We start from the raw sequence: 19,080 nt of genomic DNA on the forward strand, positions 1-19,080 counted from the left end.
TGGTCATAACCCAAAGCTCATGACCATAGGTGAGGATGGGAACGTAGATAGACCGGTAAATTGAGAGCTTTGCCTTCCGGCTCAGCTCCTTCTTCACCACAACGGATCGATACAGCGTCCGCATTACTGAAGACGCCGCACCGATCCGCCTGTCGATCTCACCATCCACAATTCCCTCACTCGTGAACAAGACTCTGAGGTACTTGAACTCCTCCACTTGGGGCAGGGTCTCTTCCCCAACCCGGAGATGGCACTCCACCCTTTTCCGGGCGAGAACCATGGACTCGGACATGGAGGTGCTGATTCTCATCCCAGTAGCTTCACACTCAGCTGCGAACCGATCCAGTGAGAGCTGAAGATCCTGGCCAGATGAAGCCATCAGGACCACATCATCTGCAAAAAGCAGAGACCTAATCCTGCAGCCACCAAACCGGATCCCCTCAACGCCTTGACTGCACCTAGAAATTCTGTCCATAAAAGTTATGAACAGAATGTGTGACAAAGGGCAGCCTTGGCGGAGTCCAACCCTCACTGGAAACGTGTCCGACTTACCGCCGGCAATGCGGACCAAGCTCTGACACTGATCATACAGGGAGCGGACCGCCACAATCAGACAGTCCGATACTCTCCAAGCACTCCCCACAGGACGATACACGGTCGAATGCCTTCTCCAAGTCCACAAAGCACATGTAGACTGGTTGGGCAAACTCCCATGCACCCTCAAGGACCCTGCCCAGAGTATAGAGCTGGTCCACAGTTCCACGACCAGGACGAAAACCACACTGTTCCTCCTCAATCCGAGGTTCGACTATCCGGCGTAGCCTCCTCTCCAGTACACCTGAATAGACCTTACCGGGAAGGCTAAGGCTGTCAGTGACATTTTAGTTTAAACACAAATGTATTCTATTTAGTACAGACGCTTGAGGAAATAAATGTTGCAAATCTTTTGCTAGTATCTTTGCTAAGCTAGTCTCCTCTGTGATGGATGAAGTCTCAATTTAATAACCCCTTTCATTTCCTCACACTCCTGTCATTGTCTCCACGTGTTCTACAACTTTTACCGCGTTGAAGTATTAATATGGATGGAAACATGTGGCGTACATTTACATTTGGATTCGTATTTTGGTTGCGGCCTGACGACCTGGAGTACCCCCTTCTTTAAAAGGAGTTAGCAATTTGGCTGGCACATAAGGATTTGGAAATTCCTTCATGTTTGTTGTTGGTCTGTGTTAGCGCGTGGTAAACCGCACTGTATCCGATCTGTCAGTGTCAAATGTGGCGGCGGTCCAAACATGTTGTTCTAATGTCAGAGAATCCAAAGTCATCATATCCTGACAATATTCAATTCTTTTTGAATGGCTGCGGTGTTGAGCAAATGTCCTGACAAGTACGTCCATCAGTAGAGCTAAGAATCAAAGTCATCGCCATCAAACGGAATAAAGATGTTGCAGCTGCTTGACCGGAACGTTACGTCATCTTGACCTGGACCTGATCCAGAGATTGGCACCACTCCAAATAAACCTCTCTCACTTGATTTGTGATACACTTCATGTAGAAGTCGTTTGGCGTCGGTCCCAACATCACTTACATATGTAAGGAATTATATCAAGAAGCCACTTCCTGTAAAAGATTCTACACGCAGCCCGTTTTTTAGGGTGCCCCTTTAGTTAGTCTCCCCCTTAGTCCGGTGACTGGGTCATAGCAAGCCACGTGACATCTATCTCTGTCAGTGGTTGAGGCAAGAATGTTAACAAGTCAGCTAAAGACTAAAGAACCTTTTCCGGGGTTTCAGTTGAATAGTTGTGGCTGTTTAAACATTATATGTGTTGGTTCATTTGTCACTTAGAGACAACACAACATAACAGAAACAACAAAACCTCGCCTTTGCTTGGAACCGTACCAAGAACACTTTTTTTTAGACGGTCAGGGGTTACCAATCACCCGGGCGATGACCATAACAGTCAAACTCAGAGACCAGTACCAGAAACCTTCAGAAGCAAAAAATATACACTACCGTTCAAAAGTTTGGGGTCACATGGAAATGTCCTTATTTTTGAAGGAAAAGCACTGTACTTTTCAATGAAGATAACTTTAAACTAGTCTTAACTTGAAATAAATACACTCTATACATTGCTAATGTGGTAAATGACTATTCTAGCTGCAAATGTCTGGTTTTTGGTGCAATATCTACATAGGTGCATAGAGGCCCATTTCCAGCAACTATCACTCCAGTGTTCTAATGGTACAATGTGTTTGCTCATTGGCTCAGAAGGCTAATTGATGATTAGAAAACCCGTGTGCAATCATGTTCACACATCTGAAAACAGTTTAGCTCGTTACAGAAGCTACAAAACTGACCTTCCTTTGAGCAGATTGAGTTTCTGGAGCATCACATTTGTGGGGTCAATTAAACGCTCAAAATGGCCAGAAAAAGAGAACTTTCATCTGAAACTCGACAGTTTATTCTTGTTCTTAGAAATGAAGGCAATTCCACAAAATTGTTTGGGTGACCCCAAACTTTTGAACGGTAGTGTATATATATTAGGGGTGTAACGGTACACAAAAATTTGGGTTCGGTACGTACCTCGGTTTAGAGGTCACGGTTCGGTTCATTTTCGGTACAGTAAGAAAACAACAAAATATAAATTTTGGGGTTATTTATTTACCAAATTTGCAAAATCTTCCACCAAAAATATTTTTCTTAGTGTAATATTTGATGTGAAGTAATGGGAACCTTGGATAGGTCAATAATTCATAATATTGATTTTGATTCAATATTATGTTTTGAGCAATGACAGTTTGAAAGAAAAAAAAACAGCTTTGTTTTATTAGTCAACATTGCAACTTTTTCTAACTTACATTTAACCTTTAAGCTTTTTTAATTTCACTTTTGTTATGTTTTTGTCTATTTTAATAGTATTTTTAGAATGTGCCGTGGGCCTTTAAAACATTAGCTGTGGGCCACAAATGGCCTCCGGGGCACACTTTTGACACCCCTGCTATAGATAATAAAAAATTAAATGTGATAAATCTATGGATAAAAAGCAGAGCCTGGCGACGCATGCGTGTTTATCATAACTCTCTCTCTCTCTCTCTGTCTCTGCCCCTCCCTCACCAATGCTGCTGCGCGCACAATTTGTTTTGTTTTTAACCCCTTCTTAACCCTGAACGTACATTGAAAATACACGCAACCCTAACTCAAAATGCCGGACATTTGAGGCATTTAAGAAACTCCGCCCTGACAGCTCCGCAAAAGAGGACATGTCTGGTGAAAAGAGGACGTATAGTCAGCCTATCGTAGCCTGTTAGCTGCTAGCATGCCGTGTGTTGTGCCTCGGTGTGCATTGTTTACACAACGTGCGTTACGCTACTTAATATGTCCGTGTGGAAACTCCTTCGGTACACCTCCGAACCCAACCGGAACCCCCGTACCGAAACGGTTCAACACAAATACAAGTATCGTTACACCCCTAATATATATAGTACAGTATACTGTAATTTCTGGACTATAAACCACCACTTTTTTTCTCACGCTTTGAACCTAGAACTTTAAACAAAGCCATGGCTAATTTATGGACTTTTAAGGGTATACTAGCTTTACATGTCGCTAATAAATTTTGCCTCGTCACATCAGACCAATGAAATGCTTCACATTATGTCAAACACACTCACAAAATCATTCAGACGGCCATTTAGTGTGTTATGGACTCACCCTCATCATGGAGAAGAAACAACGAAATGCAACACGACGCAGACTTAAAGCAGAGGGCGACCGATCCGGCTAACGAAAGAGCAAATAGCTGTCGCGCAGAAGAAAAAGCCACCATCAATAACGGGTCTCGCAAGGCCGGACCAGGAGGACAAGGACAAAGACCGTGCTCAGTGACCTACTGTATACTGTCTTACAGTATACAGTAGATGGTCAGGGGTTACCAATCACCCGGGCGATGACCATAACAGTCAAACTCAGAGACCAGTACCAGAAACCTTCAGAAGCAAAAAATAGATATATATAGTACAGTATACTGTAATTTCTGGACTATATGCCACTACTTTTTTTCTCACGCTTTGAACCTAATTTACGGACTTTTAAGGGTATACTAGCTTTACATGTCGCTAATAAATTTTGCCTCGTCACATCAGACCAATGAAATGGTTCACATTATGTCAAACACACTCACAAAATCATTCAGACAGCCATTTAGTGCGTTATGGACTCACCCTCATCATGGAGAAGAAACAACGAAATGCAACACGACGCAGACTTAAAGCAGAGGGCGACCGATCCGGCTAACGAAAGAGCAAATAGCTGTCGCGCAGAAGAAAAAGCCACCATCAATGACGGGTCTGGCAAGGCCGGACCAGGAGGACAAGGACAAAGACCGTGCTCAGTGACCTACTGTAGACTGTGTTACAGACACTGTTTAATGTTGAATTTGTAAATTATCACAAGGGCCTATTGTCAGGTTCAAACACTGATGACATCTATTAAACAAGACAAGAGGCAAAGAATTAAACAGAGACAGAACTCAATTTGGACTAAATATATTGAGGCGAGTCGCCCGGACATTGTATCCTTCTACAACGTCCAGCACGCTCGGACGCCGTCTCCTCCCATCGTACACAATGGAATGTTCCAAGCCTTTGCTTGGTGCAACAAAGACAGCCTCTTGTCTGTTCATTGGGAACTCAGAACGGAATGTTTTTTGATCATTTAAATACAATTTTTCTGACACCTATGTAAATTATTTTGTGTTTCAATGTGTACACCTGCGTGGACAATAAAATGTGTCCAAAATTAGGTGTATAGCCCGGAAATGATGCTATATAAAACAGACTTTATTTCACTCTGATGTCACTTCGAGGCGAAAGTTGGGCGTAAGCAATCACGTCGCTCGTGCTCGTCGCTTCCACGCTAATTAGCTAAACTATTTGTGTATGTTAAAAGGAAACGGCCCATAACTTTCCTCCACAATGACAATGAAGATGTTATTGTTGCCATTCCTGTCTGGTTGGGTATAAACATGCGGCGCTTGTCACCCGCACACATCAAACCATGCTATTATTGTACTGATGGATGAAAGTTGGCTCTAGAACATGAATTATCATACTGTGGTACAAAGATGTATGATAATTGCTTGTTTGTTGTTCAAGCTCTTAGGGACCACAACTCAAAAGACACAAAGTGACGGAGACAGTCTGTGTTTGACAGGATGAGTCACAAGTTTAGAAAGACAATGCTGGGTCGGTTTTAGGGTATGACAACATTGTGGTTTTGGAGGTTTAAGTTGTTGAAAAGACAACTTAACGAACCATCTGTCTCTGCTAAGACTGACTTGTTCTCCACAGTGCTCATTAAAAACAATGCACAAATCCTCCCAACTATCCATTTTCACTATCGCTTACAGTGATCAGAGTCACAACAAAAGGAATATATTCCCGCCTGGACGCCTGAAAGTGCATGAAAGTCGGCTATGTCAACTACTACACTTAAGAATGCGAACGTTCTAAGACAACAATTATTTTGGTAAGTCTCCAATGGACTTAGGCAGATGGTTGGAGCTTGTCATGCCATTGTCAACTGTAGTTCAGAGGCAGAATATGAATCTCGCAGTTCTGTTAGAACAGACCTGGGCAAATTAATGCCCGGGGGCCACATGTGGCCCGTTGAGCTTTTCAATCTGGCCCGCCGGACCACCCAAATAATTTTTTTAGATCTTTAAGATGTAAAGTGTAGCTGCCATTATGATGTGCAGTCATGTTTTCTAATGACCGTAAGTCTTCAACTATACTAAGTCTTACAATGGTTGGAATCTACGCTTTGGGATGATATACCAGTTACTATGGTCATCTAATTAGTTACTATGGTCATCTAATTAGTTACAATGGTAATTTAATTAGTTACTATGGTCATCTAATTAGTTACTATGGTCATCTAATTAGTTACAATGGTAATTTAATTAGTTACTATGGTCATCTAATTTGTTACTATGGTAATCTACGTCACAGCAGCTCAGACGAGGCACCAAGCAGTGTGGGCGGGAAGCGTTTCCACAGACGCGGAAGGAGATTTTCACGACAAAGTTCTAAAGCTTAGTGATATATCAGATATATCAGATTGTCGGTGGCTTTATTTTGTACCCTTCGCGTTCATATTTCACTGTTTGTTGCATTTTTTGTTGCGTTTCACTTGATTGTAAAATATGTCGATCGAAAGGGGGTGTGACGTTCATATTTTTCAACATATTGAGCAAAAAGGTCTCTTTTTTTTTTTTTCTACCAAGAAAAGTGCACTTGTTATTAGTGAGAATATACTTATTTTAAGGTATTTTTGGGTTCATTGAGGTTAGCTAATTTTACTTGTTTTGGAAAGTCTTGACAAGCCAAATTTTCTTGTTCTATTGGCAGATAATTTTCCTTAGTTCAAGTAAAATACCCCTCATTTTTGTATTTTTAGGGACCGAATGTCCCTTTGGGACAGAGGACCCTATTGTAATTGTAAGGTTTTATTATTATTATTCTTTATTATTATTATACCGCCGCCTCTTTGAGCTGTAAATTTGACAAACACATCAGGACTGGCGAAAATTGCGATCTAATCAAAAAACCAAACCCCAAAACTCAAAATTGCGCTCTAGCTCCACCTAGGAAAAAACAGACAAAACTGCCTGTAACTTCCAGTAGGAATGTCGTAGAGACATGAAACAAAAACCTCTATGTAGGTCCCACCTAGACCTAGATTTCATACACTGACATCTTTCTGCAAGAATTAACAGGAAGTTTGCAATTTCCCCTTCAAAACTCACTTTTTTTTCACTTTTGCCTCTTTGAGCTGTAATTTTTTCTTGTTTTTGAACCCTGACTTTTTGCAGTGTACAGTCTGAATGACGTGGAGGTATGCATTTCCCCAGCAGGTGTATCCGTGCAGCAACGACAAAGAGTGCAGCGTGGGAAGTTACTGCCACAGTCCTCAGCAGGCACCGTCTCGCTGCTTGGTGTGCCGCAGAAGGAAGAAGCGATGCCATCGAGACGCCATGTGCTGCCCCGGCAACCGCTGCAACAACTGTACGTCCCAAACACTTCAACTCAAAAAAAGTCCTGAGTCTCAGAATCTTTATTTACCGTCCGCTCTTTTTTTCTTGACTAGATATATGTGTGGCTATCTCTGAGAGCGTGATTTCGCCTCATATTTCCGCCTTGGATGAACACAACAAGCTCTCCGCTAAAGACCACAGCTGGAGGAAAAGTGGGAAAGCGCACGCGAAGCATTCTCTCAAAGGTACGACGCGACCGCAGGAACGTCGTTCACATATTGCGTGTCATCTTGTTTAAAAATGGACACGGCGCTGTACGATTCGAGATGTTTCAAATTGCAACTCGCTGCTGGAGCAAATGCCCTGTGGCAGAGAGTCAAAGATAACCAGGCAAAGCCACAAGTTTTGTTGACAACTGCCTCACTTCTCATATTTAAAGTCTATGTGAGGCCAAAGTATAGGTTGCCTCGTTGAAACCACAACCCCCAGCGCTGTTTCTGCACCTAGTGAAGCTCATTAAAGCGTAGACACAAAACATTGCGTGACACCACAAATTGCAAGCAGGGCAGAAAAATATCTATCGGGGTATCGGACTGTCTGATTGTGGCGGTCCGCTCCCTGTACGATCAGTGCCAGAACTTGGTCCGCATTGCCGGCAGTAAGTCGGACACGTTTCCAGTGAGGGTTGGACTCCGCCAAGGCTGCTCTTTGTCACCCATTCTGTTCATAACTTTTATGGACAGAATTCCTAGGCGCAGTCAAGGCGTTGAGGGGATCCGGTTTGGTGGCTGCAGGATTAGGTCTCTGCTTTTTGCAGATGATGTGGTCCTGATGGCTTCAACTGGCCTGGATCTTCAGCTCTCACTGGATCGGTTCGCAGCCGAGTGTGAAGCGACTGGGATGGGAATCAGCACCTCCAAGTCCGAGTACATGGTTCTCGCCCGGAAAAGGGTGGAGTGCGGAGGAGACCCTACCTCAAGTGGAGGAGTTCAAGTACCTCGGAGTCTTGTTCACGAGTGAGGGAAGAGTGGATGGTGAGATCGACAGGCGGATCGGTGCGGCGTCTTCAGTAATGCGGACGCTGTATCGATCCGTTGTGGTGAAGAAGGAGCTGAGCCGGAAGGCAAAGCTCTCAATTTACCGGTCGATCTACGTTCCCATCCTCACCTATGGTCATGAGCTTTGGGTTATGACCGAAAGGACAAGATCACGGGTACAAGCGGCCCAAATGAGTTTCCTCCGCCGGGTGGCGGGTCTCTCCCTTAGAGATAGGGTGGGAAGCTCTGCCATCTGGGGGGAGCTCAAAGTAAAGCCGCTGCTCCTCCACATGGAGAGGAGCCAGATGAGGTGGTTCGGGCATCTGGTCAGGATGCCGCCCGAACGCCTCCCTAGGGAGGTGTTTAGGGCACGTCCGACCGGTAGGAGGCCACGGGGAAGACCGCGGTTTGGTGGCTGCAGGATTAGGTCTCTGCTTTTTGCAGATGATGTGGTCCTGATGGCTTCAACTGGCCTGGATCTTCAGCTCTCACTGGATCGGTTCGCAGCCGAGTGTGAAGCGACTGGGATGGGAATCAGCACCTCCAAGTCCGAGTCCATGGTTCTCGCCCGGAAAAGGGTGGAGTGCGGAGGAGACCCTACCCCAAGTGGAGGAGTTCAAGTACCTCGGAGTCTTGTTCCCGGGTGAGGGAAGAGTGGATGGTGAGATGGACAGGCGGATCGGTGCGGCGTCTTCAGTAATGCGGGCGCTGTATCGATCCGTTGTGGTGAAGAAGGAGCTGAGTCGGAAGGCAAAGCTCTCAATTTACCGGTCGATCTACGTTCCCATCCTCACCTATGGTCATGAGCTTTGGGTTATGACCGAAAGGACAAGATCACGGGTACAAGCGGCCCAAATGAGTTTCCTCCGCCGGGTGGCGGGTCTCTCCCTTAGAGATAGGGTGGGAAGCTCTGCCATCCGGGGGGAGCTCAAAGTAAAGCTGCTGCTCCTCCACATGGAGAGGAGCCAGATGAGGTGGTTCGGGCATCTGGTCAAAAGTGTGCCCCGGAGGCCATTTGTGGCCCACAGCTAATGTTTTAAAGGCCCACGGCACATTCTAAAAATACTATTAAAATAAACAAAAACATAACAAAAGTGAAATAAAAAAAGCTCAAAGGTTAAATGTAATTTAGAAAAAGTTGCAATGTTGACTAATAAAACAAAGCTGTTTATTTTTTCTTTCAAACTGTCATTGCTCAAAACATAATATTGAATCAAAATCAATGTTATTATGAATTATTGACCTATCCAAGGTTCCCGTTACTTCACATCAAATATTACACTAAGAAAAATATTTTTGCTGGAAGATTTTGCAAATTTGGTCAATAAATAACCAAAAAGTTTATATTTTGTTGTTTTCTTACTGTACCGAAAATGAACCGAACCGTGACCTCTAAACCGAGGTACTTACCGAACCCAAATTTTTGTGTAGCGTTACACCCCTACATTCAAGAGTCCAGGTTTTGTTAGAATATGTCAACATTGGCACTGAGTTGTATTGTTTCTTGGGAACACACTTGTACCTTTATGGACCTGGACAAGGTATACAAAGTTACCCCGGAGTCCAACAGTAAAGTTTATAAAGGTAAATTATTGTGCACTAGGAAGGGGATTCATATGGCCCCATTCGTCCCGGTTTACCCGGCACATGAAACGTAACTAATGGGGAGGTGGGGGGGGGGGGGTTGGTGCACTGTCCACTTTAGCCGCCAGACAGCAGTAAAGTGTTGAATAACTTAAAATGTTTGTTGTGGCAACTTTGACCACAGCGTCAGTGTACAAAAACAAGAAAAAAAAATACAAAAATGAGGGGTATTTTACTTGAACTAAGCAAAATTATCTGCCAATAGAACAAGAAAATTTGGCTTGTCAAGACTTTCCAAAACAAGTAAAATTAGCTAACCTCAATGAACCCAAAAATACCTTAAAATGAGTATATTCTCACTAATAACAAGTGCACTTTTCTTGGTAGAAAGAAGAAAAAAAGAGACCTTTTTGCTCAATATGTTGAAAAATATTCTTAAATGAAGTAAATGCTAGTGCCATTATCTTGACATAATGATATGCGCTCGGCATTACATTTCTTGAAACCAGCAAACTTATACTAAAAACTAGTTTATTGTTCTTAATGGAAAGGCAACAAGGCAAGCGCTTGTTACTCTCGGGGTCTCCTAGCCGCTCAGGCAAATCATATTGTCTAAAAATGCATTTTTCCATGGATAACATGACATCATCATGCCAAGTGCGTGCTCTTTCAGTCAATTAGTGCGCATATATACAGCCCGGCCCCCGGCCAAACATTTTTTTATTGTCATTTTGAAGGATTCATCTGAATGTGCATGAACCAAATACTGTTCAAAATAGTTATAAATGTCACATGTTAAATGTTTAAATATTAACTGTCAGTTTACTGTACTGTGACAACTGTACTACTATATGAGTACGTATGTTTGATTTTTATTTTTATTTTTTTTTTATTTTTTATTAAGGATCTCCATTAGCTGGTTGCCTCAACAACCCACTAGTCTTCCTGGGGTCCACAATTCAATACAATTACAAGTAAAAGCATATAATTATAACTACACAATACAGAAAAAAATAAAAGCATCAATAAAAAACAAGCAAACAATTTACAGTCACAGAATAATAATTACCATATAAATATAACTACACAATATAAAACTAAACAAATCATCAATGAGCAAACTAATTTAAAAACTCAGATAAAATATTACTCTCTTTTTAAAAACCTGTTTACTTTCAATGCTGGTGAGAATTCGAGGCAGGTTATTCCAGAGCGATAAAGATCTATAAATAAAAGATTTCCGCAAAGCATTCTTCCTGGGACGAGGGAGTACAAAATGCCCCTCACTGGATGCCCTGGTATGTTCTATTGTTTCATTGGAAATAAAACAGCAAAGTCCATTTGGCTGTCATCTGTTTTAATTATGAGACATAATTGTGTCAAAGTCATGATTTTGTAAGAAATGATGACTTTAAAAAAGTAGTTTTCTACTTGTGAGTGTTGATGACACAGCTTTGCAACAGTTGATATTCTAGTTTCAAGCATGTTTTACTCAATATAGCTCATCAAATCTCAGCAACAAGCTGTAATATCTTACTGACATCATTTAGGAGCAAAACACTTAAAACAAGTAAAACACTCGAACATAAAATCTGCTTAGTGAGGAGAATTATCTTATGGGGGACGGCGTGGCGTGGTTGGGAGAATCTGAGGGTTACTGGGGTTCAATCCCCACCTTCTACCATCCTAGTCACGTCCGTTGTGTCCTTGGGCAAGACACTTCACCCTTGCTCCTGATGGGTCCTGGTTAGCGCCTTGCATGGCAGCTCCCGCCATCAGTGTGTGAATGTGTGTGTGAATGGGTGAATGTGGAAATACTGTCATTTAATTTACCATTTATCAGACAGAAAATAAGCAAATATCTCCCTTATTTGAGATATTTCATCTTACTTAGATTTCACTTTTTGCAGTTTGTGGCGCTTTCCATCATTTCCAGCAGACAGTATTGCATAATAATTAACCCCCACCTTCCTCTCATGCGAGATTCACCCAAGAACGGGGCCATATGAATCCCTTTTCTACTGCAGCATGTACTAAAAAAGGGTCAAAAATGACTCCTGAAAACGTGCATGTGTAACCTCATTTGTGGTGTTGCAGGCCACGAGGGCGACCCTTGCTTACGTACCTCCGACTGCTCCGAGGGATACTGCTGCGCCCGTCACTTCTGGACCAAAATCTGCAAGCCGGTCTTGCGACTGGGCGAGGTGTGCACCAAGCAGAGGAAGAAGGGCTCCCACAACTTGGAGATCTTCCAGCGCTGCGATTGTGCCAAGGGGCTCTCCTGCAAGGTGTGGAAGGATGCCACCTCTTCGTCCAAGTCCAGACTCCACATGTGCCAGAAGATCTGAAGAGGCGGAAAGGGAACTTTTATTTGTTTTTTACTTTAAAAATTGAAGTATAGACGGACAGAAGGGACTGTGTGTTGCGTTACTTCACCTCCATGCCAGTTTGTGTTGACCGCAGACGTCTTTCTCAAGCTGTAAGACGTCTACAGAGAAGCCACATTATTATTGTAATTATTATTATTATGAGCGTCCAGTACATTCCTCAACATGCTGCAAAATTCATTTGCTTGAAAGTCCTCCTTTTGTGAGATTTGTTTTTACGCTGGCTTGCCTAAATATGTGAAATATCATGCACTATGCTTAACCACACCTACTAGTCAAAACGAATGCTGTTGTGCGTGAAACAAATTGAATCATGCCAAATCAAAGCACATCATACGGCCCAAACACTTTTCCATGAATTTACTTAAAAGCAGGCCTGGCCCTAACCAATCTGGCGCCCTAGGCAAGATTTTAGGTGGCGCCCCCCCCCCCCCACATCGGCAGTGTAGTGTATATACTCACAAGAAACCGAATAGCTTTGTCTTTGACCTTTTTTTTTTACTTAAAGAAAGCAAATTAACATATTATATGAGAATGTTATGTTATGATTATCTTTAACCGAATCACAGCAGTGATCAAATTAAAAAAACAGCATTCCCTCTCATGTGATATTGCTTAATTAACATTAATGATGTGCACTTTAACAACTAGGCTTACAACTATACCTAATATATAAAGGGGTGGAAAAGTGACTATTACCTGCAGGGCAAATATTAGCTAACCAGAAGGCAATAACAATGTCAACAGAAAACACCTGCTTAAAAGATCTAATACAAATGTCTCTGAGGAATGTAAGGTGGGAGTACTGTAATTACCTAACGTTACATTATTATTTTCCATAACAATTTAGCCCCCTCCACAATATTAACCCGACGTTAAAACAGAACTAGCTACTTATTGATTAGCAATTGCCGAATAATGTAACATTAGCTTAATGCTAAAAAGCCAGGTTACTATCACATTCTGTAACAGACAAATAATTTCATGTAGGCTAACGTTACATACCTGCTACCTCTGTCTTTTTCTCGTTTCTCCTCTTCTTTTCTCTTTTTTCTTCCCTGGGCACCTGACAGTTTTGGCCGCTTTGACATCTTGTGTTGATTTTTTGATGTGGTGATGTCCAAAAAGAGTCATGATATGGGAAGGGAGGGGGCGCACCGTGCCGGGGGGGCGTAATGTTGTAACAAATAATATTTCTATTAAATAGGCTTTACTTTGCATTTTAATTAACGTGGGATTATTTTTTGCATTTAGAAATAATAGTACCAACTTTTTTTTTTTTTTTTTTTCTCCAACATTTGTGGCACTGGCGTGGCGCCCCCTGATGGACGGCGCCCTTAGCATTTGCCTATACGGCCTATGCCACGGGCCGGCCCTGCTTAAAAGTGAACGAGGGTCAATCCAGAAAAGAACAGCAATGACGCTATTTTTTTTTTTAACCAAAATAAACACATGGTAACATTAGCTCAACCCAAAATGTTGAAAGAGCCATATCAGACCAAAAATACAACAACAAAAAAATCCGTCTGGAGCCAGAAAAAATTAAGTCTTATATACGTGTTATAATGAAAGCCACACATGATGATCTATATTAGCTAGGGGTGTAACGGTACACCAAAATTTCGGTTCGGTACGTACACTACCGTTCAAAAGTTTGGGGTCACATTGAAATGTCCTTATTTTTGAAGGAAAAGCACTGTACTTTTCAATGAAGATAACTTTAAACTAGTCTTAACTTTAAAGAAATACACTCTATACATTGCTAATGTGGTAAATGACTATTCTAGCTGCAAATGTCTGGTTTTTGGTGCAATATCTACATAGGTGTATAGAGGCCCATTTCCAGCAACTATCACTCCAGTGTTCTAATGGTACAATGTGTTTGCTCATTGGCTCAGAAGGCTAATTGATGATTAGAAAACCCTTGTGCAATCATGTTCACACATCTGAAAACACTTTAGCTCGTTACAGAAGCTACAAAACGGGCGTTCCTTTGAGCAGATTGAGTTTCTGGAGCATCACATTTGTGGGGTCAATTAAACGCTCAAAATGGCCAAAAAAAGAGAACTTTCATCTGAAACTCGACAGTCTATTCTTGTTCTTAGAAATGAAGGATATTCCACAAAATTGTTTGGGTGACCCCAAACTTTTGAACGGTAGTGTACCTCGGTTTAGAGGTCACGGTTCGGTTCATTTTCGGTACAGTAAGAAAACAACAAAATATAAAGTTTTTGGTTATTTATTTACCAAATTTGTAAAGAACGGCATAACATACATATACACACAGGGTCCATTGCCAGGGTTAATGTGGTCAACATATATCAAATAAAAACTAAATAAGATAAGGCCCAGAATTGGTTTCTTAACAAAACCTTTCTACATATAAAGTGTTGTTTTTTTTGATTGATTGAGACTTTTGTTAGTAGATTGCACAGTACAGTACATATTCCGTACAATTGACCACTAAATGGTAACACCCCAATAAATTTTTCAACTTGTTTAAGTCCACGTTAATCAACATTAAACTGCCTCAAGTCTTTGCTCAGATTAAATAAAATGACAAAACTTTTCTTCTACATATAAAAAGTGCAACATTAAACAGTTTCAAGTCAACTCAGCCTCAGATTAACTTTTATTCCCCCCCAGCCTGGCTAACTTGCCAGTAAGAGGATATATGGGCTTATTGTTCTAGTTTCTAATGCAATATGGTCTTAAATCTGCTGCTATAAAAACATTTGTTATTGCTTTAGCCCTGCCTGACTCGCCGAGGAGAGGCTGCTTGAATGCGGTGGTGACGCTTCAAATGGGTTAGCATGTTTGACGTGTTGTCAGAAGCAGCTGCTGAACAATGTCGGCAAACCTCCGTCCTCCATTGTTGTATCGCACCGAAGTGTTCCCAAACGGGAAATCTTAACGAGGCAGGGGGGTCTTCCAGCTCTGGCTTTTTACATGTTGTCCTAGCCCGGTCGTTGCTAGCATGCCGTGTGTTGTGCCTCGGTGTGCATTGTTTACACAACGTGCGGTACGCTACTTAATATGTCCGTGTGGAAACTCGTTCGGTACACCTCCGAACCGAACTGAAACCCCCGTACCGAAACGGTTCAATACAAATACACGTGGACCCCGACTTAAACAAGTTGAAAAACTTATTGGGGTGTTACCATTTAGTGGTCAAGTGTAAGGAATATGTACTTCACTGTGCAACCTACTAATAAAAGTCTCAATCAATCAAACGTACCATTACACCCCTAACATTAGCTATAGCCTACTATCAAAGGCTGACGCAAATCTTGGTTGACAGAAATGTTGTATTTTAATTTATATACTACACATTTTTACAACATTGGAAACCATTAGTAAATCAGAGGCTTCTCAGAGGGTGAGATAACTTCTGGAAATGGCTGTCTTAGAATGGCCAAAGGTATAGATGTGTGTGTCCAAGTGAAAGGAAACGACAGGCTGTCTTCTAATGGATTAATAACAATCTTTGTAAGCTGGGTAATGTTTGCTGTGGTCTGGAACAATATGGCACACTATCAACTATCAGAAATGCAGCCAATATTACATACAGATAATGTGTCATGGGACATGCAAATATAAATTAAATACACAGAGAACATAAGTAAAGGATATTGAATGATCTCAAATATACCAACAAGTGAGGCATAATGATGCAATATGTACATACAGCTAGCCTAAATAGCATGTTAGCATGCACTGACCGAATATGCCTGGTTAGCATTCCAACAAGTCAATGACATCAACAAAGCTCACCTTTGTGCATTCACTCACAGTATAAAAGGTGTGGTGGACAAAATAAGATAAAGGAGGAGTGGCATAAAACACGGCTTTCTGTGGCAGCGTCGGAGAAAGTTGTACATGTATACAAACTACGATGAGTTCAAGGATTGCTGAAATTAGTGGGACAAAACGGCGCTCGGCAAATAGTCTCATCAGTGAAGCATGTTTAATATAAACAGTGGGATTACTAATAATTAGGAAGGTTTGTGTCCTTCTGCAGAAACCATAGTAAAACAATTTTTTTTTTTTTTTTAAATCTTTTTCCATTTTCACACATCTCTGAAAGAAGTGTAGGGCGGCGCTCTAGAGCTGCAGGTTGCTGTTATTTGTTGCCTGTTGTGCTGCCTTAAATATGGACACTGCTACAGTCTCATCCACCAACATCCCCCTTTTTCTCAAATTCCCCATTGTCAACATTTGAAGATGTAACGCTAGCAATAGCCAAAATGAACATACATGCTGACGTTAGCTCGACCTGTTGCGCTACCTTAGAACTGGACACTGCTACAGTCTTATAGTCCAACATGTCCACTGTAATGCAGTTTTTTCCCCGCTGCCCTCGGTCTCTAGTAGTACATAACAGCTGTTTAATAGCATTTCTGACCGATTCTATCATTTCAACATTTGCTAAAAAAGGACCAAAATAAGACCTAAAAAATAGACCTCAGCCTTCCCGGTAAGGTCTATTCAGGTGTACTAGGGGGGAGGCTACGCCGGATAGTCGAACCTCGGATTCAGGAGGAACAGTGTGGTTTTCGTCCTGGTCGTGGAACTGTGGACCAGCTCTATACTCTCGGCAGGGTCCTTGAGGGTGCATGGGAGTTTGCCCAACTAGTCTACATGTGCTTTGTGGACTTGGAGAAGGCATTCCACCGTGTCCCTCGGGAAGTCCTGTGGGGAGTGCTCAGAGAGTATGGGGTATCGGACTGTCTTATTGTGGCAGTCCGCTCCCTGTATGATCAGTGTCAGAGCTTGGTCCGCATTGCCGGCGGTAAGTCGGACACGTTTCCAGTGAGGGTTGGACTCCGCCAAGGCTGCCCTTTGTCACCCATTCTGTTCATAACTTTTATGGACAGAATTTCTAGACACAGTCAAGGCGTTGAGGGGATCCGGTTTGGTGGCTGCAGGATCAGGTCTCTGCTATTTGCAGATGATGTGGTCCTGATGGCTTCAACTGGCCAGGATCTTCACCTCTCACTGGATCGGTTCGCAGCTGAGTGTGAAGCGACTGGGATGGGAATCAGCACCTCCAAGTCCGAGTCCATGGTTCTCGCCCGGAAAAGGGTGGAGTGCCATCTCCGGGTGGAGGTGGAGGAGTTCAAGTACCTCAGAGTCTTGTTCATGAGTGAGGGAAGAGTGGATGGTGAGGTCGACAGGAGGATCGGTGCGGCGTCTTCAGTAATGCGGACGCTGTATCGATCCGTTGTGGTGAAGAAGGAGCTGAGCCGGAAGGCAAAGCTCTCAATTTACCGGTCGATCTACGTTCCCATCCTCACCTATGGTCATGAGCTTTGGGTCATGACCGAAAGTACAAGATCACGGGTACAAGCGGCCCAAATGAGTTTCCTCCGCCGGGTGGCGGGTCTCTCCCTTAGAGATAGGGTGAGAAGCTCTGCCATCCGGGGGGAGCTCAAAGTAAAGCCGCTGCTCCTCCACATGGAGAGGAGCCAGATGAGATGGTTCGGGCATCTGGTCAGGATGCCACCCGAACGCCTCCCTAGGGAGGTGTTTCGGGCACGTCCGACCGGTAGGAGGCCACGGGGAAGACCCAGGACACGTTGGGAAGACTATGTCTCCCGGCTGGCCTGGGAACGCCTCGGGATCCCCCTGGAGGAGCTGGACCAAGTGGCTGGGGAAAGGGAAGTCTGGGCTTCCCTGCTTAGGCTGCTGCCCCCGCGACCCGACCTCGGATAAGCGGAAGAAGATGGATGGATGGACCAAAATAAACACATGCTTACATTAGCTTACCCCGCCGCATCTACTGCGGTCTTACACTCCACAATCTCTACTTGACTGCGACAACTTTTTTTTTTTTTTTTTGCTGCTCTCTGTTTGTATAAAATTGCTGTTTTCTAGAATTTCTGACCGATTCTGTCATTTTAACATTTAGAGATATACTGCCACAAATGACCAAAATAAGCACACATGCTAACATTAGCTTGCCTCTGCGTCAGCTCTGGATGCTCTGCCTTTATCCTCCTCTGAGATCAAATGTCTTCAAATATTGTCATCAATTGTTCGCGTGACATGCAGTAAATGTGACGCAAAGTCCATTTTCACACTTTTTTTTTTTAATCATCACATTCTTTTTCTTGTCATTTTGTAACCATTTCTACTATAGATAAGCTCCCATAGTGTACATAGAGTGGTGATGATAATGTATTTAAGAAACAATGTATATCATGTACATATAAGAAGATATAACGCCTGAATGGCACAGTCAAAATAATCTAGGTGAGCGAAGCGTGAAAGGATGAAACAAACAGACGTTATAAAGACGGTTGCTAGGGGAGCCACAAAGTGCACAACACAAACACACATTGTGTAAATGGTATGTATATGGTGTGGTCCGACTAAATGTTGTTTTATGTGAATAATTCCTATGGATGTTTGCTTCTTGCATAAGTACAATGATGAAATAAAGAATGTATTTTGTATTAATGGACTGAGTCATTTTTGGGTGTCCAACAAGACCACATCCATTCACATGCCGAGTGATGTCATGTAGCACGTTGATCAAAGCTGTTAGTCATTTAAGGGTTTAATTGATACAAAATAAAATAAATAAATAACACTGTCATCTGAACCTTCCTAGTCAAAGATCCTCTATATCATATATATACATATATATATATATTTTAAATTAAATCAGCATAAAAAACACAAGATACACTTACAATTAGTGCACCAACCCAAAAAACCTCCCTCCCCCATTCACACTCATTCACACAAAAGGGTTGTTTCTTTCTGTTATTAATATTCTGCTTCCTACATTATATATCAATATACACTACCGTTCAAAAGTTTGGGGTCACATGTAAATGTCCTTATTTTTGAAGGAAAAGCACTGTACTTTTCAATGAAGATAACTTTAAACTAGTCTTAACTTTAAAGAAATACACTCTATACATTGCTAATGTGGTGAATGACTATTCTAGCTGCAAATGTCTGCTTTTTGGTGCAATATCTACATAGGTGTATAGAGGCCCATTTCCAGCAACTATCACTCCAGTGTTC

At 42.4% G+C, this 19,080-nt stretch overlaps 1 protein-coding gene across 1 annotated transcript in view; it reads left to right on the forward strand.

Annotated features, from left to right (window-relative positions):
* dkk2 (dickkopf WNT signaling pathway inhibitor 2) overlaps positions 1-12,470 on the forward strand; it is a 52,355-nt gene extending 39,885 nt beyond the window's left edge. The window contains exons 2-4 of the mRNA XM_062033275.1: positions 6,912-7,065; positions 7,148-7,279; positions 11,753-12,470. Of these exons, the coding sequence (XP_061889259.1) occupies positions 6,912-7,065; positions 7,148-7,279; positions 11,753-12,003 (537 nt within the window). The 3' untranslated portion in view covers positions 12,004-12,470. The remainder of the gene's footprint in view (positions 1-6,911; positions 7,066-7,147; positions 7,280-11,752) is intronic.
* The last annotated feature ends 6,610 nt before the right edge of the window (positions 12,471-19,080 follow it).

Source organism: Entelurus aequoreus, linkage group LG22, assembly GCF_033978785.1.
Source record: "Entelurus aequoreus isolate RoL-2023_Sb linkage group LG22, RoL_Eaeq_v1.1, whole genome shotgun sequence".
Lineage (NCBI taxonomy): Eukaryota > Metazoa > Chordata > Actinopteri > Syngnathiformes > Syngnathidae > Entelurus > Entelurus aequoreus.